The sequence below is a fragment of the Lepidochelys kempii genome, chromosome 1 (genome assembly GCF_965140285.1).
Source record: "Lepidochelys kempii isolate rLepKem1 chromosome 1, rLepKem1.hap1, whole genome shotgun sequence".
NCBI classification, from domain to species: Eukaryota; Metazoa; Chordata; order Testudines; family Cheloniidae; genus Lepidochelys; species Lepidochelys kempii.
Window position 1 is genome coordinate 137,901,167 of NC_136380.1, and position 21,984 is coordinate 137,923,150.

Below are 21,984 nucleotides of genomic sequence, written 5' to 3' on the forward strand. Positions count from 1 at the left end.
CCTGCTTAAAATAAATGAGAGTGACTAATCAACTCCTCTCCTCCTGCTTGTGACATGCTTTTAAAGGAAGAGGGTGGCACAGTCACATGCACAATATGAGACAGTCCCTGCCTTGAAGAACTTACAGTCTAAGTAGACAAGACAGTCAGAGGATGAGATACAGGAAGTATTATTATCCTAGATGTACAGAAGGGGTAATTTCTGTAAGAGTAACAGAGAGATTAAGGCTCAGATCCTCAAAAGGATTTAGGTGTCTAACTCCCATTGATTTCAGGGGAGTTGACTGATGCCCAAGATCACACAGGAAGTTTGTGGCAGAGCTAAGAACTGGACCCAGATCTTCTGAATCTCAGGTCAGTGCCTTAACCACAAGAACAAGCATTCATTCACTCGTTGGGTTTTGTTCTTGTTGTTTAAAACCTGGGATGGGATTAGATAGGGAAGAGTTTCACAAATTCATACTAGTCTTCTGAATACAAAAAAAATAATTTGAAAGCTTCACCAAACCTCCAACTCCATGAGGTTCACTCAACACTAGCAGTAAATGTTATTTTTACCCAGTTGTTTCAACCTCTTTGCCTAAAATGAGGCACTTTTATACTGGGGCAATCTCTGCAACATCTCAGTCTTCACACATAAATCCATTTACATTGGATTATTCATCAGTATTTTTTTTTGCCACTGGACATTTGCTAATTTTTAAGCTATCCAGCTGTCCATAAGAGTTTGTACTTTCCCAATGTATCTCCGATTCCTGTTTGAGCCTGTAATGAAATCATAATGCTTGTGACAACATATCAATGTCCATGATGATCCAAGTCAAATAAAGGATGCTCTCTTCACTGTATGGTCAAGCAGGAGAGTCTCAGATGAGCTTACAGATGTCCTTATCTAAGTACAACTATCTGAAATCACAGCAAGTAGGAACATAATGGGAGCCGGGAGTCAAAACGAAGGCTCCATCCACTTCCTTCCCCTCTCCATCCCCACGAACTCATGGGCTCACAGCAGTAAGTATCAAGTAAGTAACCCTTACTATGACTGCTATGACTACCATGCACTCAACACTATAACTGGTGCTGCAATATGAGCAGGGTAGTAACGAGAGGGGAGACAAGTACTCCTTACTCTACAGCATAGCTGTGATAATTTAGTCTCATGGCGAGTCCAATCTGGAATTGACCATGTGAGATGCTGAGCTCCTAGAACTCCTCATGAAGTGAATGGGAGCTGAGGCCATACACTGACTTACAGGATCAGGGCCTTTTAAAATTTCAGTCAAATAGCCCTTTGGTCATTGATCTGGCTTGCGTGTGGCTCCTGAATCTGCACAAATCAGGAGCAGTGTTTTATATCTGCCAGTCTTAAAAATCAGTAGCCACAATCATTGCCAGCCTTTTCCCCTCTCGCATGCCTTATCTCTGACAGGAGACCTACCTGCAGTGCGGGGCTAGTGGCAAACAAACTCCTTGTAAAGCAATCATCTTTATTAACAAGGCCTCCAAGATCACATTCCTACCTTTAGTTAATAACTCCACAGTCCAAAAGAACAACACCTGCCCTTTGAAAGGACAGATATCCTCAGCTGGGGAGAAAAGGCTGCTATTGTTTCTTTAAAAAAGAAAAGGAGTACTTGTGGCACCTTAGAGACTAACCAATTTATTTGAGCATAAGATTTCGTGAGCTTGATTATCATACACATTGTAAGGAGAGTGGTCACTTTAGATAAGCTATTACCAGCAGGAGAGTGAGTTTGTGTGTGGGGAGGGAGGGGGGTGAGAAAACCTGGATTTGTGCTGGAAATGGCCCAACTTGATTATCATACACATTGTAAGGAGAGTGATCACTTTAGATAAGCTATTACAGCAGGAGAGTGGGGTGGGAGGAGGTATTTTTTCATGCTTTGTGTGTATATAATAAGATCTTCCACACTTTCCACAGTATGCATCCGATGAAGTGAGCTGTAGCTCACGAAAGCTTATGCTCAAATAAATTGGTTCGTCTCTAAGGTGCCACAAGTACTCCTTTTCTTTTTGCGAATACAGACTAACACGGCTGTTACTCTGAAACCTGTTATTGTTTCTTTGTAACCAATGTGAACTGCAGAGTGACCCAACTCTAACAATTCTAGTTCACTTAATTCACTAACAGTTGGTTAAAACAAAAGCACAGCTTACTTTTTGCGTTGTCGGATTCCTGACACAACAAGGAAAAGAATTCCAGCCACAACGAGGCAAAGAACAACACTGAACACGATAAGCCAGACAGGCACAGTGGGTTCAATGGGTGGTGATAAAGTGGAGGAAATTTTCAAGAACTGCAGCGTGTTGTCTGTCAGTAGGAAGGCACTGTTGATTCTGTTTCTGTTCATCCTTTAAAAAAATACAAAACACAACACAATGATAAACACATTTATAAATGAAAAGACAATGAGGAAAATATAGCCCTGATATAGGCAGTACAACTCTGGCAGGTCTGAATGTGGCCCAATATGAAGTTTTTAGACTGCATACATTGCATAGCCACTGTCACTGATCCATATATATCCTGTGCAGGGTGTTAGCCACAGACTCCCATATGCAACTTTTGAAAGCTTAGGGGATAAGGATGACAATTGATATTATCACTGTTTATGTATTTATTATAGTATTAATTGTTTCTACTTTGGGTCATGCATAGACTCTCATGAGATGGAATATGTACAAAACAAATGGAATCGTTGCTAAAACAAATTTTATTATTATAACTATTAGTGTAATTATTATTAAAGGAGGAATCTTGCACTTGTGAGATGTTGATTTTGATTCATAAACACTGAACAGATTTTGCATGTCCAACTTAGATTCAGAATACTGTCAACAAAAGTAGTTGAGTACTGAGCACAGGAGTTCTCATTCTGCAGAGAATTTTGTTTCTTGTCTCTAACCTACTGATAGGAATGTAAACATTTTTAAAGGCGTATACTCTTCTTTAGTAGGTGAGAGACAACGGTTAAAAACCAAACATGCTATAACAGCATCCAATTTCTGTGGCAAACAGTGCCTATAAAAGACTTACTGTAAATCAGCTTATGCTACTGAATGTATCAAAGAACAACAGAAATGAATTTTAAAAAGGTACATTCCAACACTCTTAGCAAGTTTCAGTGAATAAATAACCTCCTTCGCTCACTAATGCACTGAAGTTGTTGCTGGGTATCTCTGTAAGAAATAGTTTAATCTGCTCAGAAGCTTAAAGTTAATCTTTCCAAAAGAACGCATACTCATTCATCAGGAATTAGGTATTATGCCTTTGCAAAGATAACATGATTTTTAAAGACAAAGTGCAGTATATTTAAAAACAATGGGTTTATTTTTCGCTTGATGCTTGGGAAACATATGTGGGTAACTCTATTTATGGGAGTTACCCTTGCAAAGCCCTTGTGAACACATCCTAAACTGTTGACGTCAGATAACCTATTTTTCTTCTCTTCCTATGCAGCTCCATATTATTGTTTTTCTAACTTCAGAGCATGATTTTTAATGGAAAAGTGGGATAACTTATGCTACTCTGTATTGCGTGCAAATGGTGCTCATCTACTACAGTGACAGGCTTCCTACAAAGACCTAAGATAAAAAGAATATGAGCATTAGATTATTTGCTTGGTCTGACAGTGCAATATGAAACTTGAACATTCAGCAGTAAAAGCACGAGCCTCTGTTCCTTGAATTAAAAGTACTAAATCTCCTGTCTGGGAGCTGTAGCAGACTCTGTGGATCAGCCATTAGAGGGGCATGTGCAATGCACACTGAACAGTGGGCTACAGTCAGAGCTCATCATGTCTAGACATCGTAAGAACCCACCGTTTAAAAAAAGGACACCTTTCAAAGTTGCAGTCAACCTCCCAAAGGCATACACGTTACAAGAGTTCAAAGAAATTGTTCTCCCTCAGCCACATATAATTCCTTTTAATCTCACATGCATGTAGGAAGAAGAGTATGGACTCCACTGTGTTTATCTATAAACTAATTCATGTAATTAAAAGACACAGAGTGCTAGTTCATACGGCCTGAGACATAGGCCCACATTAAGAAAGCATCTTTGTTTACTGAGGAAAAGTCAGAAGGAGGGCCAATTACTTTACCTTATGGCTGCCTCTACTTCACTTCCAGGAACAGTTGTCACATTTTTGGCAGAGTCTGTGACCACAAACCAAAATGACACCCTCTCTGTCATATTGCAAAGCAGCACATTGGAAATTCTGTGAACATTTAAAACAAAATGAAGTCATTGGAAAATAAGTACAAAACAGAAGTACATACTGAAGTGGTACATGTTGTCACCATATTTTGCAGTGTTTTAGTCTAAGGAGAAAAATCTTTTAGAAAAGGAAATGATTAGCTTCTGTTAATCTGACTGAGAAAGAAATACTGGTAATATTTTCAAAAAGAAAAGGAGTACTTGTACTCCAAGTACTCGGACACTGGTCACCGCTCCAGGCCAATGGGGGCTGTGGGAAGGGCGGCCAGCACGTCCCTTGGCCCGCACTGCTTCCCGCAGCCCCCATTGGCCTGGAGAGGTGAACCACGGCCAGTGGGAGCTGCGATCGGCCGAACCTGAGGATGCGGCAGGTAAACAAATGGGTCCGGTGTGCCAGGGGCTTTCCCTGAACAAGTGGCGGACCAGCTTTGAGAACCACTGCTCTACTGGATCATAGGAGAATCACAGAATTTGGGTTCTTCTGAGCCCCTTGCTCTGACATTTTGCAAGGCAGCAGACCTTTCTCCTCCCAGTAGAACCTTCTGGACACTATGAGGATTTTTCTGTGAAGAGTAACCAACAGGGCTAAAATACTCATCTTGACATAATCAGTTCAAATCTGAGAACACACGAACACTTGGCATTCCATTTCTAAATGGTCAAAATATTTTAAATACGGATGTGATCCTTGTGTGGAAGATACAGAACAAAGTTTGGTTCTGTGTGGCAGGTCAATGAAAGATACTGCAGATTTTTAAATATAGGTGTGATAAAAGATACAGCAACAACTGATTCTGCTATTTGATTGAAAGTAAATGTTCTCACATTCTTTATGTGCTAAAGATTAACTTGTCTCCAACACCAAAGAGATGCACATTATTTCAAACAAGTCACAGATTAGGGAAACTAGGGTTACCAACACAAATTACAGAGGATCAATTTTTAAGACTGCACGATCAAAGGTTGGTTTATGTAGTTCATGAATGTCTATTTCAGAGTGCCCTATTAAGGCCCTATTAAGCAGGAAATCAAGGATTTGTGCCTCTGTTGGAAAAGTTAAACTTTTCAATAAACATTCATTTTCTGTCTATTATTAGAGAGTACTCAAATGGGTAGCATGATTTTTCTGTCTCACACAACTTTGTAAATTTAATGTCTTTAAAGTGTTAAGCACAAATCAGTGGTTTATTTTTAAAATTCTAGTTTGATACATTTTAGATTGAAATTTGAATTTAATGGGAACCTATTCTGACATCCTGACATAAAGTAAGGTCTAAACAGGGCTCAGTAGTAACAGAGGGGCAGTAATGGGCACCTACAGTTGGCCTATTGCCATCTCCTACACCAAAAGCTGGTCACTGTAGTGAAGAAAATCTTCTATTATCCCTCCTCCAAGAGTCTAGCAAGGGGTCACTTTGAATCCTAGCAGGTAGGGGGTTCTGTCTATGCTGATCCATCCACTATTCATCTCTCATGTTCTTGAAGAGTACGAATCAGGTGTGAGGGTTAATGAAGCCCTGAAACTGCTGTAGGAGCTATGGAGCATCTCTCGTGCTGATCAGTGACTTTGTGGCAATGATTCTTTCCACTCCCAGATCATCCCCCTCTGTGCACAGCAAGAATTTGGACCTATACTTGCAAGGGGAACAAGGATTTGGACCTTTATGCAAAAATGTAATCCTTCAAGCATTCTCTGGTTCCTGTGATTTCATAAATCTTTGATCAATTGTGTATGTCTCATATTGTTTAAATCTAGACCATAACATGCCTCAGTGGTAATCAGCTAGTTTTTCTTTTATGATACTGAGTAACTCATGGTGAATCTTCTACAACCCCTAATGAAAATTCATTGACATTTTGCCAGTAAAATCACTGATACTGTAAAATGGAATGTAAACAGGTTACCTAATCAAAAAATTAACTGGCACAAAAGTTACATTGCTAGATTAAAACAACCCTACCCAATAAAGAAAGTGGAGAGGGGAATGTTTCTGTGACTTCAACTCACAACATTTTAATTGGTCTAATATGACACATTACAATACACTGATTCTCCTTTGACAATGTAGCACCAAAGAATTATTCCTTTTCCAATGATACACAAAACCTCACCTCCAAGCAAGCAATAACACTGGCACAAAATGTCACAAACCGGGGTGTCAGCAGTACGACCTCGTGATCAGAACAAGAGCTTGGCCTAGTGGTTGGAGCAGAACCAAAGGATAGAGTTGGAGGCATGGTCAGGAGACAGGCCACTGGCCAGAGCCAGAGTAGAAGCAAAAGGTGGTCAGGAGACAAGACAGTGGTTGGGGTCAGTTCTGAGGAATGGAGGGACCAGGGCTGGAGCAGGGCAGGCAAGGTTTGGAGCAAGGGCTGGTGCAGGAAGCAGGTGTGGCACAGCTGTGGGCATTGAACACATTGTGCAGCCACTGTGCTGTTGTTGCTACAAGGCTTAAATGGTGGTCTGTTGGCCCTTCTGTCCAATAAGGGAGCACAGTTACTTAGTAAGGGTTTTATTGAGCTCAGCCAAGCTCACTGGATTGCTAGGAGGCCACACCTGGAGCCAGCTAGGTCCTGACAAGCAAGTATAGATTATAATAGTTTCTGTGGGCCTTGATTCTTTTTTTCACCTACACTGGTATAAATGAGCAATAATTCAACTGAAGTGAATATGGAATTTAATAGAGAATGACAACTGTTCTACCAAATATATAAATTAATCCAGAGGACTCCATAGCAGAAATTCAATTCTGTATTAAAACTGATAGGCAGGTTTAAAAATGTCTATGGAAAAGATTTTTTTCCACAAGGGGAATTATGTTGGTGTCAAACTGGCCTAAGTGACAGGAGAAACTGTCACAGTATTTTCCTACAGACAAGCTAGAAGGGCATACTGAGTGGGGTCCCGCAGGGATCAGTCCAGGGTCCAGTTCTGTTCAATATCTTCATCAATGATTTAGATAATGGCATAGAGAGTACACTTATAAAGTTTGCAGATGATACCATTCTGGGAAGGGTTGTAAGTGCTTTGGAGAATGGGATTAAAATTCAAAATGATCTGGACAAACTGGAGAAATGGTCTGAAGTAAAAAGGACGAAATCCAATAAGGACAAATGCAAAGTACTCCACTAAAGAAGGAGCACTGAGCTGTACACATAAAAAATGGGAAATAACTGCCGAGGAAGGAGTACTGTGGAAAGGGATCTGGGGGTCATAGTGGATCACAAGCTAAATATGAGTCTACAGTGTAACACTGTTGCAAAAAAAGCAAACATCATTCTGAGATGTATTAGCAGGAACGTTGTATGCAAGACATGAGAAGTAATTCTTCCATTCTGCTATGCACTGATTAGGCCTCAGCTGGAGTATTGTGCCCAGTTCTGGGTGCCACATTTCAGGAAAGATGTGGACAAATTGGAGAAAGTTCAGAGAAGAGCAACAAAAATTATTAAAAGTCTAGAAAACGTGACCTATGAGGGAAGATTGAAAAAATTGGGTTTGTTTAGTGTGGAAGAAGACTGAGGGGAGACATGATAACAGTTTAGTTCTCTTTAACCTCTGAGGATAGGAGAAGAAGCAATGGGCTTAAATTGAAGCAAGGGCAGTTTAGGCTGGACATCAGGAAAAACTTCCTAACTGTCAGGATGGTTAAGCGCTGGAATAAATTGCACAGGGAGGTTGTGGAATCTCCGTCATTGAAGATTTTTAAGAGCAGGTTAAACAAACACCTGTCAGGGATGATCTAGATCAGTGGTTCTCAAAGCCAGTCCGCCGCTTGTTCAGGGAAAGCCCCTGGTGGGCCGGACCGGTTTGTTTACCTGCTGCGTCCGCAGGTTCGGTCGATCGTGGCTCCCACTGACCGTGGTTCGCCGCTCCAGGCCAATGAGGGCTGCGGGAAGGGTGGCCAGCACGTCCCTTGGCCAGCGCCGCTTCCCGCAGCCCCCATTGGCATGGAGCGGTGAACCGCGGCCAGTGGGAGCCGTGATCGGCCGAACTTGCGGACGCGGCAGGTAAACAAACCGGTCCGGCGTGCCAATGGCTTTCCCTGAACAAGCGGCGGACCGGCTTGGAGAACCACTGACCTAGATAATACTTAGTCCTGCCTTGAGTACAGAGGACTGGACTAGAAGACCTCTCAAGGTCCCTTCCAGTGCTACACTTCTATTATTCTATTTGAGCAGTAGGATTTGTAAATTCCCAAGGCAGATAACTGGGTTAATATTAAAACTTAAGCCCATTTGATATCAGCATAATAATTTTTCTGCTTCCAAGTCAACTTACTATTATTTCTATTGCTATTAGCATGGCATGCAAGTAGCATTGATGTCAGCAGGGGATGGAGCAACTCCCCTGTTTTTTCCCCAGGTGGGTGAAATTGCCACAAATTTGAAGAAAAAAATTATGAAAACAGGGTTTCTATCTAAAGTAAGTAAGAAGTGAATCTTCATGGATCATAAGCTGAAAAAGTGAACAATCTTGAAAAAGCTTTACAGGTCACCTTTAATGATTTGTTTACTTCAACTCATTTTCTCTGAGAAGCACTCATGTTGTTTGCAATGACGTAAAATAATAGAAGCATGCTGTCACCTGACTTGTTCCTGTGGAACCTGAGGAAAGCAATGGTGGTACATACCAGATATGGCTCTCTAGCTTAAAGGACAGCTTCTTACAAATCAGAATGAAATGGTAATGAACCAACATCTCAGTTATGGATGGGGTTTTCTATTTAAAACTCAGTACTGTAGCTGCAATCAAATATCATATGACTCAGATTAGTTAATCTCTTTGCAAATATGGAAAATGCTTCATCAGACTCAGTGCCAGCCAGGGCCAGTTTTGCTTAAAAGTAAATCTAAAGCCTGGTCTCAGTAAAGTACTAGAGCTGCAGACATTTCTATTTAAATTCATAAACAAAACAATACAGGATACCAAAATATCTTTATATTGTTTTCATCTCTAAGGAGGAGGTGAGCATATTAAAGACATAGGAACTGCCACACTGACACTGACCAAAGACCTATCTAGTCTAGTAGCCTGTCTTATGACAGTAGCCAATACCAGAAATTTGAGAGGAAGTTATAATACTCAATAACATGGGGGAGATTTTCTCCTGACTTTAGCTGGTAATCAGTTTATGCCCTGAAGTGGGAAATCTGAAGCATTTTCCTGATTGAGTGTAAGGTAATTAGGCAGTTGTACTCTTAGCGACAGATAACCCTCCAAATTCTGATAAGTGTGCCATTGTAGATCACTCTTGTCTTCTTGCATGCTGGCCCTTCTGCCATCTTGTCTATGAGATGCAGAGGGGAGCACAGGTAACCAATGACAAAAAAGGGAACCGAGCCTCTATCATCATGCCTACCTGAGAAATAACACTGCATTTCTCATTACTGCCACCCTTGTCCTTTCTTTCCCCTTCCTTCAACTCTTGGCTGTTCAGAACCTTCATTTATGGTGTCATATATTACATTTAAAGCCAAATTCTCTGCTAGTTTAAATAGGTGCAGGTCCCCTGAAGCCAACTAACTAATTTACGGCAACAGAGAATTTGGCCCATAGATTGTACACTGCTTAGGGAAGAGATTATAAGCCGCCTAGCCCATATCAGGATGGCAAAAAAAAAATAACAGCATTGCAGTATGCTGTTTCTACACAGTGTTTATTTTTATAACTTCTCTATATCAAAATAGGTTCCATCATAAGCAATATTGTAAACAGGTATATTGGAGGACTGAGTGTGCACTTACTGAGTTGTTTCTTTGTCGGAATATCTTCTCATTGCAAAAGCCACCATTGCCTTGAACAGGTATTCTTCACTTGCATCCCAGGCATACTGTAAAGAAAGACAGAAAATTAACAGTTCTAGCACTAGTACTGGCAGGGAGGGGGTTATAAGGAGCACTAACCCTGAAATAGTCCATCATTCAAAAAGAAATAAACCTCCCTGATAATGCTATGAAAATAACTTCTTGAATATTGTTTGTTGTGCACAAAAGATTTTTAAATGGCTTGTCAGAAAGTTATAACTTTTCAAAAATCTGAATGGACTGAATGCTTATGAAAGTTGCCAGACTGAGAGCACTAGAGATCTAATTTTACTCTTCATCAAAGACTAGGAATACCAACAGAAGCTTCCCCAAGCTCCACCAAGGTGCCTGGGCCCTATCCTGGTCAGATCACCTCTATGAACAAAAGTGAAGTCTACACGCCATGCCCATTCAGTCCTTGGCCTGAACAGGCAGAGAGAGTAATCTTCACCGTCATTCATAGAGGTAGTCTGAACAGTACAGGGCACAGGCACCTTCATTAAGTTTGGGGAAGACGTGCTAGTTGTGATGCTGGTTTCTAAGATATGGACATCTGTACATCATGAAAAGAACTCATTTCATGCAGGCAAGTGAACAGTAATCAGACAGTAGCAACTTTCAGAGAAAACAGAACAAGGCTAGATAGTGACATAGAAACGAAGGACCATTGTCTATACCTCTTTTACAATAAATACATTACTATCTGTATATACAGTTTCCCAAATATAAGTGTGTGTATATATATATATATATATAAAAACTCAGCCCTTACATAAGCTCAGCCCTTACATAAGCTATATATACCAGTTATATTCTACCAAATTAATCTTTGGCACAGGTAGGTATAATTCTAAATTAAGTTGAATGGAGTTGCACCTGCTTATGTAAGGGCTGAGTTTAACACATTGTCTTGACACCTGACAGAAAACTGCACTTAACATAATTAATGTTCTAAGAGCTAAAAACTGAAAGCTTCTAAAAACATTCCTATCTCTGAGTCCATATTAAGCAATAATTGTAACAACGTTCATTGAAACTATAGAACAAAGAGGCTTAAAGTGCAGTTAAACTTCGCAAAATGACTTTGTAAAAAAAAAATTGTGTGGGTCCATGTTTATTATTCCTAAATAACTTCATATTGTATTTGTTCAGTTTGCTAGTACAATGATTTTTTTCCTCTAACTGCCCACTTCTGCGTACCTATTCTAAGATCTGAAAGTCAAGCTGTGTTATTTTGGTTCACAAATTATCAACATTGGTTATAAAGATTCTGCAACTGGAATATAGGGCCAGATTCTCAGCTTGTGTAAAGCGGCATACCTCCACTGACTTCCCTGGAGCTATGCCCAACTTACACCAGCTGTGAATCTGAGCCGTCTTTATTAATTATTGATTGTGTGCCAAACAGAAAAGAATTCAGCTAACCCTTCCATGGGTGTATTGGCTGAATAGTGGTAAAGGGTATAAAAAGTAGTAAAAATTAACTTTGGGTAAGAAGATGTCATTTTATATAGTCAATTTGCTGATTATAACTGCACTTTGAAATGATTGCAGAATTAAAGTTAAAGCAAAGCAAATGTTAGGACAGATTAGGATATTCAGCTAAAGGAAAACATATTTTAACCACTGGGCATGTTATTTTACATTTCGATACAACCACAAAGTAACCACAAGTACATTCCTATACAGTGGCTGAAATCCTAGCCCCATAACATTCAATGGCATACCTCCCAATGTTTCCAGTGGTATTGGACAGGTCCTGCCACAGGAGGGGTGTCAGGTGCTGCCCTGAGGAGTGGAAGGCCGTGGCTGGAGGGAGTTGAGTGCTGCCCCCAGCAGGTCGGAGGCCTGGGGAGTTGCAGGACAAGCCCACCCTGCACTCACCCCGCAGCAGCGGCTCCTGTCCCACAGGTCTGGACCTGGCTCCCTTCACCATAATAGGGTAGTGGCCAGGCCAAATTTGAGTGGCACTGCGATGGGTGCCATGCTGCCCGTCACCAGGGAGGCAGGTCGAACCTGAACAGCAATGTGACCCCGTGTGCCAGGACCCAGGTCGCAATGCCCGGAGTGGGGAGCTGGGCCCAGCCAGCCCCTTGGGACAGGAGCCACTTTATCCATGACAGGAGGCTTTGGGGGTCAAAGTAGGACAATCCCAGGAAACCTAGGATTGTTGGGAGGTATGTAGTTGGAGGTTTGCTATTTACTTCAATGCAGCCAGGATTTCACCAAGGTTTTCTATATGCAGAAAGAGAAATATACTAGCATGACACAACACTTATATATATTTTCATTCACAACTACGTACAGGATAACAGTTCTTCATAGGAGTAATAGCAGACCAATGTGGTGAACGTAACATCCCTGAAAAGGCAGCTTTCAGAATCTGCTCTGGAAATACTGCTTTGCCTTCAGTGTATGATCGGTCAGTGGCTTCTATTATGATGATATAATAATGCTTCTCACTGGGTGTTTTAATGGTTGAGGCCAGAACACTGACAAACTTGCATGGACTGGTCATTGAAAGGGTGTTTTGGGTCCTATGGGCATTTCTGGAATTTTCTAAAAGGAATATAAGCAGTCACTGAGGGCCGGCAATACCAAGTTGAGAGTGGTGAACAATGAGGCAGGATCGGAACATGGTTAAGGGCATGTCTGCTAGTATTTTCAAAAGGCCTTACTGGGATTCCATACACTTACACAAGTCCTGCTGGTCTAGACATGCCTTGGGAATGACAATCTCAACACTCACCACACACATCCCTTGGAGTAGGCTGATTCAGCGCACTTGAGACTTTCGCACTGATTATAGCCTGGTTACAAAAAGCATCAAATACACTGCAGATTATTACTGCACACAGAGAGGGAGAAAAGAGAGAGGCACTCTGGCTGCTTCAGTAAGTACAAATGCCACCAAAATATAGGCTCCATCCATTTATTTTGGTTTAGTCCTCTGCTATCCTGATGAAGAAATGTTTTCACAATTTCAGGTTTTCAGGCAGCTTCAACAAGTCCAATGGGCTTTTATTTTTTGTATTTAATTCTAATCAACCACAAGGATTGCATCTATTGCCATTTCTATGACAGGTTGATTTAACCTTCTTCCAGCAGTTTGCTGGAAATTAACAATTTGTTGGAATGATAATATTGGAGGTCAGAAACTGCTTTCTACACCTAATTTGTAGCTTTCAGTATAAAATGAGCTTTTCAAAAATCCACATTATAATTGTCCCAGCAGAGCAGATACTTAGCTCTGCTGCACAGCTTGCAACTGTTTGTTTGTTTGTTTTTCTGAGGGGGCAATTTCAGTGCAAACATAAATAATAATACAGATCCAAACATAACAGTGAAAATGACCAATTTTGATTTTTAAACCCTGACAGCCACATGAGCAGGAAGAGGAAGGGTACCTCTGTGCAGGGATTTCACTCCTGCACATAAACAAGGATGTGAGCCACATGCATGATACCATCCTCACCTCCCTTGGGGCCTGGGATCCACACAGGAGAAGAGACAGGGGCTAGGTGGGTTATATAAACTATGGTATAAACTACTCATCACCAAATAAGGAGACCTTACATAGGCCATTTGAGATAAGGCTGAACTTGGACATGGAATCTGTAACAACTCAGAACTTAAGTAATGTTCAAATACAGATCCACATCTGAATGTTAGCATTTGGGCCCATTGCTAACATCTAGGACAGTGGTTCCCAACCAGGGTACAGCTACTCATCTAGATATTTGCCTAGTTTTATAACAACCTACATGAATAGCACTACTGAACTCAGTACAAACTAAAATTTCATACAATGAGTTGTTTATACTGCTCTATATACTATACACTGAAATGAAAGTACAATATTTATATTCCAATTGATTTTATAATTATATGGTAAAAATGAGAAAGTAAGCAATTTTTTCAGTAATACTGTGCCGTGCCCTTTTGTATTTTTATGTCTGATTTTGTAAGCATGTAGTTTTTAAGTGAGGTGAAACTTGGGGGTACACAAGACAAATCAGACTCCTGAAAAAGAAACAGTAGTCTGGAAAGGTTGAGAGCCGCTGGTCTAGGAAATAAGAATGGTGCTAACATACAGTGGCGATGCATGCCAACATAAGAACATAGAAAGACAGAATGGTAGTCTGAATAAAGGACTCTGTCCCAAGGCCTAAACTTTCTTCCTACAGAACTGATGAAGATGTGAGACAGCAACAACAAAAAGACTGAGACTTAAAAATAAAAGATATAGTATAAAAGAACACTGAATGTAGATGAGAACCACAAACCTATTTTTCATCATTTTAAGGACATCCGCATTCAAACAACACAGCACTATTCACAGTGCTAAAAGAAAAGATCTTCCTCTTATTTGTTCATGGAATTACTGATTGACTCATGACTCACTATAGTTCTTTTTCAGGACAGCTCCAAGAGGAAAAAATCCCTGTTATATTCATCATTATACCGATGTGCCCAGCTCTCAAGACATCCACATGAGGTGCCTTGAAAACCGATGACTATATAAGCTCTAGTGTATGCTAATATAGGTAATAGACGTAGCACAGCATATTACCAAATACATTTATTTTTAAATAGCTGAGTACAAATTTGGCTTGTTTACATACTATTTATGCACATATTGCACTGCTTTGTACAAGAGAGATTCTGAACACATCACTTGCAATTCAGAAATCAATAGCACACTATCCGTGAAAGAGAACTGCAATATTTAAAACTACAGGTTCTGTGCTGATCAGAGAGCTATTGCACATACCATCTTCTGTATTCTGTAAGTAGCAGAGTTATACAGGCAGATCTAGCATTCAGAAGGCAATGTGATGCTTCAGAAGTCTGACTCTGTGGGTTAAACTGACCCTAGACCTAAGAAGGCATAACAATCTTTGACTTTAACACGTATTGTATTTATTTACACCCTGGACAGTATGGTCCTGTTAATTTAACTCTATCACTCTAAATACCTATGTGACTGGCAGTCATCAAAAGGATTTGAGTAGTACCAGAGTTCTCAAATTATTTCATCATGTTAAAACCATTTTAATGGATTATCTTGCAGATCATCTCCCCTTCACTGTGTGATCACATTCCCTCCATTGGTGATGAAATAACATCTGTGTGTCAGTTACAACAACTGCTTACATGGAAAAGAAATATTAGTAAAGCATTTATTGTATTTTCAGCTCCCCTTTAGTGTGATTTAGTAGCTAGAAATACAGAGGATATACAGTACCATGTGATCAGAGGCTCTCTGGGATCACCAATGGTCTAGACCAATGGTTTTCAAACAGAGGTACGTGTACACCTGGGGGTACAGAGAGGTTTTCCAAGGGCGAACAGCAACTCATCTAGATATTTGCCGAGTTTTAAAACAGGCTACATAAAAAGCATTACTGAAGTCAGTACAAACTACAATTTCATACAATGAGTTGTTTATACTGCTCTATATACTATACTCTGAAATGTAAGTACAATATTTATATTCCAATGGATTTATTTTTAATTATATGGCAAAAATGAGAAAGTCCGCCATTGTTCAGTGACAGTGTGCTGTGACACTTTTATTTTTATTTCTGATTTTATAAGCAAGTAGTTTTTAAGTGAGGTGAAACTTGGGGGTATGCAAGATAAATCAGATCCCTGAAAGGGGTATAGTAGTCTGGAAAGGTTAAGAGCCACTGGTCCAGACAACAAAATTTAGGAAACTCAGTAATAACCTATAATGATCTGAACTAAAGAAGTAACAATATTATCATATGTATATTACAGTAATACCAACAGGCCAGCCAGGTCCGGGCTCCATTGTGTGAGGTGCTGTATAAACATAGTAAATGACGGTCCCTGCACCAAAGAATTAACAGTCTTAATCCTGAACATGATAAAGAATGGTGTCTGTCTTTGCTACCATTACAAAATAGGCAAAAATCATTGATTACATTATTCGCTATTATTTGTTAGCTCTACAGACCTATATGTCAAGGTTCCTCCCCCACTCTGAACTCTAGGGTACAGGTGTGGGGACCTGCATGAAAAACCTCCTAAGCTTATCTTTACCAGCTTAGGTCAAAACTTCCCCAAGGTACAAAATATTCCACCCGTTGTCCTTGGACTGGCCGCTACCACCACCAAACTAATACTGGTTACTGGGGAAGAGCTGTTTGGACGCGTCCTTCCCCCCAAAATACTTCCCAAAACCTTGCACCCCACTTCCTGGACAAGGTTTGGTAAAAAGCCTCACCAATTTGCCTAGGTGACTACAGACCCAGACCCTTGGATCTGAGAACAATGAAAAAGCATTCAGTTTTTTACAAGAAGACTTTTAATAAAAAATAGAAGTAAATAGAAATAAAGAAATCCCCCCTGTAAAATCAGGATGGTAGATATCTTACAGGGTAATTAGATTCAAAAACATAGAGAACCCCTCTAGGCAAAACCTTAAGTTACAAAAAAGATACACAGACAGAAATAGTTATTCTATTCAGCACAATTCTTTTCTCAGCCATTTAAAGAAATCATAATCTAACACATACCTAGTTAGATTACTTACTAAAAGTTCTAAGGCTCCATTCCTGGTCTATCCCTGGCAGAAACCAGCATATAGACAGACACAGACCCTTTGTTTCTCTCCCTCCTCCCAGCTTTTGAAAGTATCTTGTCTCCTCATTGGTCATTTTGGTCAGGTGCCAGCGAGGTTACCTTTAGCTTCTTAACCCTTTACAGGTGAGAGGAGCTTTCCCCTGGCCAGGAGGGATTTCAAAGGGGTTTACCCTTCCCTTTATATTTATGACACGCCCCCCAAATCTCAGCTAGGGTGAAACACTGGCTGGGATTTCTTCCTGGAGCTCTAGGAAAAACAGAGTTAATAAGACACATGCATCTCTAAATATACTACCAAGTACATAAAGACTAACAATATTTTCCACATCTCAAGGACGATTTTAACCAGTTGATTCTGGGAAACTTTCACGGGAGAGTGCATCAGCCACTTTGTTAGAAGCTCCTGAGATGTGTTGGATGTCAAAATCAAAATCTTGGAGAGCTAAACTCCACCGAAGAAGTTTTTTGTTAGTTTCCTTGACGGTGTGAAGCCACTTCAGTGCAGCATGGTCGGTTTGCAGGTGGAAACGCCGTCCCCAAACATATGGGCGTAGCTTTTCCAGAGCATAGACAATGGCGTAACATTCTTTTTCAGTGACTGACCAGTTGCTTTCCCTCTCAGACAGTTTTTTGCTGAGAAACACTACAGGGTGGAATTCTTGATCAGGTCCTTTCTGCATTAAAACTGCTCCCACACCACGCTCGGACGCATCTGTGGTTACTAGGAACGGTTTATCAAAGTCTGGGGCCCTTAGTACAGGGTCAGACATGAGTGTCGCTTTAAGCTTGTTAAAGGCCTTCTGACACTTTTTGGTCCACTGAACAGCATTTGGCTGTTTCTTTTTGGTTAGGTCTGTCAGTGGGGCAGCGATTTGGCTGTAGTGTGGTACAAATCGTCTGTAATAACCGGCCAAGCCTAAGAAGGATTGAACCTGTGTCTTTGACTTTGGGACAGGCCACTTTTGGATAGCATCCACTTTGGCCTGTAGGGGGCTGATAGTTCCTTGACCCACCTGGTGTCCAAGGTAAGTCACTCTGTTTAGGCCTATTTGACACTTCTTAGCCTTAACAGTTAGTCCTGCCTCCCTTATGCGCTCAAGGACTTTTTGTAGATGTTCCAGGTGGTCTGCCCAGGAATCCGAAAATATGGCCACGTCATCAAGGTAGGCGACTGCATATTCTCCTAATCCCGCTAGGAGACCATCTACAAGTCTTTGGAAAGTGGCGGGTGCATTTCGCAGCCCGAAAGGGAGTACATTAAATTCATGCAGCCCGAGATGCGTGATGAAGGCTGACCTTTCCTTGGCAGATTCATCTAGCGGTACCTGCCAGTACCCCTTGGTTAAGTCCAAGGTAGAGATGAACTGGGCCCCTCCCAGTTTCTCTAATAGTTCATCTGTGCGTGGCATTGGATAGTTGTCTGGGCGAGTTACAGCATTTAGCTTATGGTAGTCCACGCAAAAACGTATTTCCCCATCTGGTTTGGGAACTAGAACCACTGGAGATGCCCATGCACTTTCAGAGGGGCGGATTACACCCACCTGTAACATATCCTGGATCTCCCGTTCTATAGCAGTTTTAGCTTGAGGAGACACCCGGTAAGGTTGAACCCTAATTGGGTGAGCATTACCTGTGTCAATGGAGTGGTATGCCCGTTCAGTCAGTCCTGGGGTAGCTGAGAACGTTGGCGCGTAGCTAGTGCACAGCTCCTGGATCTGCTGTCGCCGCATACGCCCAAGGGTCATGGAGAGGTTCACCTCTTCCACACCACCAGCACATTTCCCTTCATAGTAGATACCTTTGGGCCACTCAGCGTCGTCTCCTCCCTGGGCTGTAAACTGACAAACCTTTAATTCTCTGGAATAAAAGGGCTTTAGAGAATTAATATGGTACACCTTAGGCTTCCGGTTGGAGGTGGGGAATGCTATGAGATAATTAACAGCTCCCAGGCGCTCCTGGACCATGAATGGCCCTTCCCACGATGCTTCCATTTTATGGGCCTGGAGCGCCTTTAAGACCATGACCTGGTCTCCTACTTTGAAGGAACGCTCTCTGGCATGTTTATCATACCAGGCTTTTTGCTCTTTTTGAGCATCCTGTAAGTTTTCTCTAGCAAGAGCTAAAGAGGTTCGGAGGGTGTTTTGTAGGTTGGTTACAAAGTCCAGAATGTTAGTTCCTGGAGACGGTGTAAATCCCTCCCATTGCTGCTTTACCAACTGCAATGGCCCCTTAACCTCACGGCCATATACAAGTTCAAATGGGGAAAACCCTAAACTGGGATGTGGTACAGCTCTGTAGGCAAAGAGCAACTGCTGCAACACTAGGTCCCAATCATTGGAGTGCTCATTTACGAATTTACGTATCATGGCCCCCAAAGTTCCATTAAACTTCTCCACCATGCCATTTGTTTGATGGTGGTAAGGAGTGGCAACCAAGTGATTTACCCCATGAGCTTCCCAAAGGTTTTTCATAGTTCCTGCCAGGAAATTAGTCCCTGCATCTGTGAGGATGTCGGAGGGCCAACCTACCCTGGCAAAAATGTCTGCTAGTGCCTGGCACACACTTTTAGCCCTGGTGTTGCTTAGAGCTACTGCTTCCGGCCATCGGGTGGCAAAATCCATGAAAGTCAGTATGTACTGCTTTCCTCTGGGTGTCTTTTTCGGAAAAGGACCCAGAATATCCACAGCTACTCGCTGAAATGGAACTTCAATGATGGGGAGTGGCTGGAGAGGGGCTTTGGCCTGGTCTTGGGGTTTTCCCACTCTTTGGCACACCTCACAAGACTGGACATAGGTAGAAACATCCTTGCCCATTCCCTCCCAGTGGAATGACCCCCCCAAATGGTCTTTGGTCCTGTTCACCCCAGCATGGCCACTAGGGTGATCATGGGCTAAGCTCAAGAGCTTGGCCCGGTATTTAGTTGGAACTACCAACTGTCTCTGAGGATGCCAGTCTTCCTGGTGTCCACCAGAAAGAGTTTCCTTGTATAAAAGTCCTCTTTCTACAACAAACCTGGATCGATTAGAAGAGCTGAGAGGCGGTGGGTTGCTCCGTGCCGCCGTCCAAGCTCTCTGGAGGCTTTCATCTGCTTCCTGTTCGGTCTGGAACTGTTCCCTTGATGCTGGAGACATCAGTTCCTCATTGGATTGGGGACATAGGCTTGTTCCCTCTGGAAGCGATATAGGGGATGGAGCTGTTTCTGTTGACTGTGAACCGCTCTCCGCTGGTGCACTGTGTTGGGATTCAGGCTCCGGCTGAGCCTCTTGTGTAGGGTTATCGGCTGCTGCCAGTGCAGGTTCAGTGGGGCCCTCTGGTGTTGAGGTTGCAAGTACTGGATTCAGTGCTGGCACGGGGTCTGGTGTTGGTTGTTTGGCTGGTTCCGGTTCTGGGACTGGTTCCGTCTGGGTCTCTGGGACTGGATCCACTACTGCTGTTGCAGACATTGGCCTGGGGTCCGGGTCCATCACCTCTGACTGGGTCCTGATAGAAGTTTCCGGAACAGAGCTAGGCCTCACAGCTTGTTTAGCCTGGCTGCGGGTGACTGTTCCCACCCTCTTGGCCTGTTTCACATGATTGGCCAAGTCTTCCCCCAACAGCATGGGGATGGGATAATCATCATAGACTGCAAAAGTCCACATTCCTGACCAGCCCTTGTACTGGATAGGCAACTTGGCTGTAGGCAAATTGAAAGAGTTGGACTTGAAGGGTTGAATCGTCACTTGGATCTCTGGGTCGATTAAATTGGGGTCCACTAAGGAAGCATGGATAGCTGACACTTGTGCTCTGGTGTCCCTCCACGCGGTGACCTTCTTCCCGCCCACACTCACAGTTTCCCTCCGCTCCAAGGGTATCTGGGAGGTATCTGGGCCTGTGGACCTCTGGTGTGATTCCGGTGCAATGAACTGTAATCTGTTGGGGTTCTTGGGACAGTTGGCCTTTACATGCCCCAGCTCGTTACATTTAAAACATCGTCCAGCTGACGGGTCACTGGGGCGAGGTGGGTTGCTGGAGAACGGGGTGGTGGGATGATAAGGGGTCTGGAGGGTTCTTTGGGAGGTAGGTGGGGCTTTGGGCGGCCCCCGGTAATAGGGTGTGGTCTGGGGTGGTCCCTTCTGGTCTCCGCTCCAACTGCGACCAGTTTTCTTCTTCTCTGCCACCTCCACCCATCTGGCTCCAATCTCTCCTGCCTCGATTACAGTTTTGGGCTTCCCGTCTAGGATGTATCTTTCTATTTCCTCAGGAACACCCTCTAAGAATTGTTCCATTTGCATTAGGAAGGGCAAATTTACTGGAGATTCAACACTTGCTCCTGATATCCAGGCATCCCAATGTTTCACAATGTGGTAGGCATGTCGGGTAAATGACATGTCTGGTTTCCACCTTAGGGCTCTGAACCTCCGACGAGACTGCTCGGGTGTTATCCCCATTCTGACTCTCGCCTTGGATTTAAACAGTTCATACTTGTTCATGTGTTCTTTAGGCATTTCAGCTGCCACCTCAGCTAAGGGTCCACTGAGCTGCGGCCTCAGCTCTACCATGTATTGGTCAGTAGAGATGTTGTACCCAAGGCAGGCCCTTTCGAAGTGTTCTAAGAAGACCTCAGTATCATCACCTGCCTTGTAGGTGGGGAACTTCCTGGGATGGGAAGTGGTACCTGGAGAAGGATTGCTAGGGTTTGTTGGTATATTCTGCTGGGCCTTTATCCTCTCCACCTCCTCCACATGCTTCCTCTCTTTTTCCTTCTCCTCCTCCACATGCTTCCTTGCCTCCATTTCCCTCTTGTGGGCAGCCTCCTGTACCTCCTTCTCCAGCCGCATGAGTTCTATCTGTCTTTCATGTTCCCTTTGTTTTTCCTCAGCCTGAAATTTGGCTAATTCCAGCTGTAGTCGAGCTGAGGATTTGGTCATTCTAACCTCTCTGTTTTTAACTAACTTTACACCCGAGGTTTAGAAATAAACAAACAAAACGTGGCTGTAAAATTTTGCTGTGCTGGAATAGAATACCTATTCTCTGATAGTGACTGTCAGCCTACAGAAAAAGACAATTCCCTTGTCTCTGCTCTGGGCCCAAATTAAAGCAAAAAACCTCCAACTACTTGGAAACCTGCTTACCCAGCCCAAAGAAAAAGCAAATGGGTAGAACACACACCCCCTATTTACTTTTAGGAAGAAAAGAAAAAAAAAAAACCTCTGGGTTGGAAGACTGTGAATTTCCCTGCAGGAGTTAAGTACCCTGCCTCCAGGCAAAGAAACCTGCAATTCACAAGATAATCCCCTTTTGTCTCTGCTTGGCCACAAAGCAGAGAAAACCAAGCTGCTTTCAGTT

The 21,984-nt window shown here is 42.5% G+C and overlaps 1 protein-coding gene across 6 annotated transcripts in view; it reads right to left on the minus strand.

Moving 5' to 3' along the window:
* ACE2 (angiotensin converting enzyme 2) overlaps positions 1-21,984 on the minus strand; it is a 106,457-nt gene that overhangs the window by 58,522 nt on the left and 25,951 nt on the right. For all 6 annotated transcript variants that reach the window (XM_078854110.1, XM_073355720.2, XM_073355714.2 and 3 more), the window contains 3 exons: positions 9,988-10,073; positions 4,124-4,240; positions 2,178-2,372 (listed from right to left, as the gene is read on the minus strand). In XM_078854110.1, coding sequence (XP_078710236.1) covers positions 2,178-2,372; positions 4,124-4,240; positions 9,988-10,034 — 359 coding nt within the window. In that variant the 5' untranslated portion in view covers positions 10,035-10,073. The remainder of the gene's footprint in view (positions 1-2,177; positions 2,373-4,123; positions 4,241-9,987; positions 10,074-21,984) is intronic.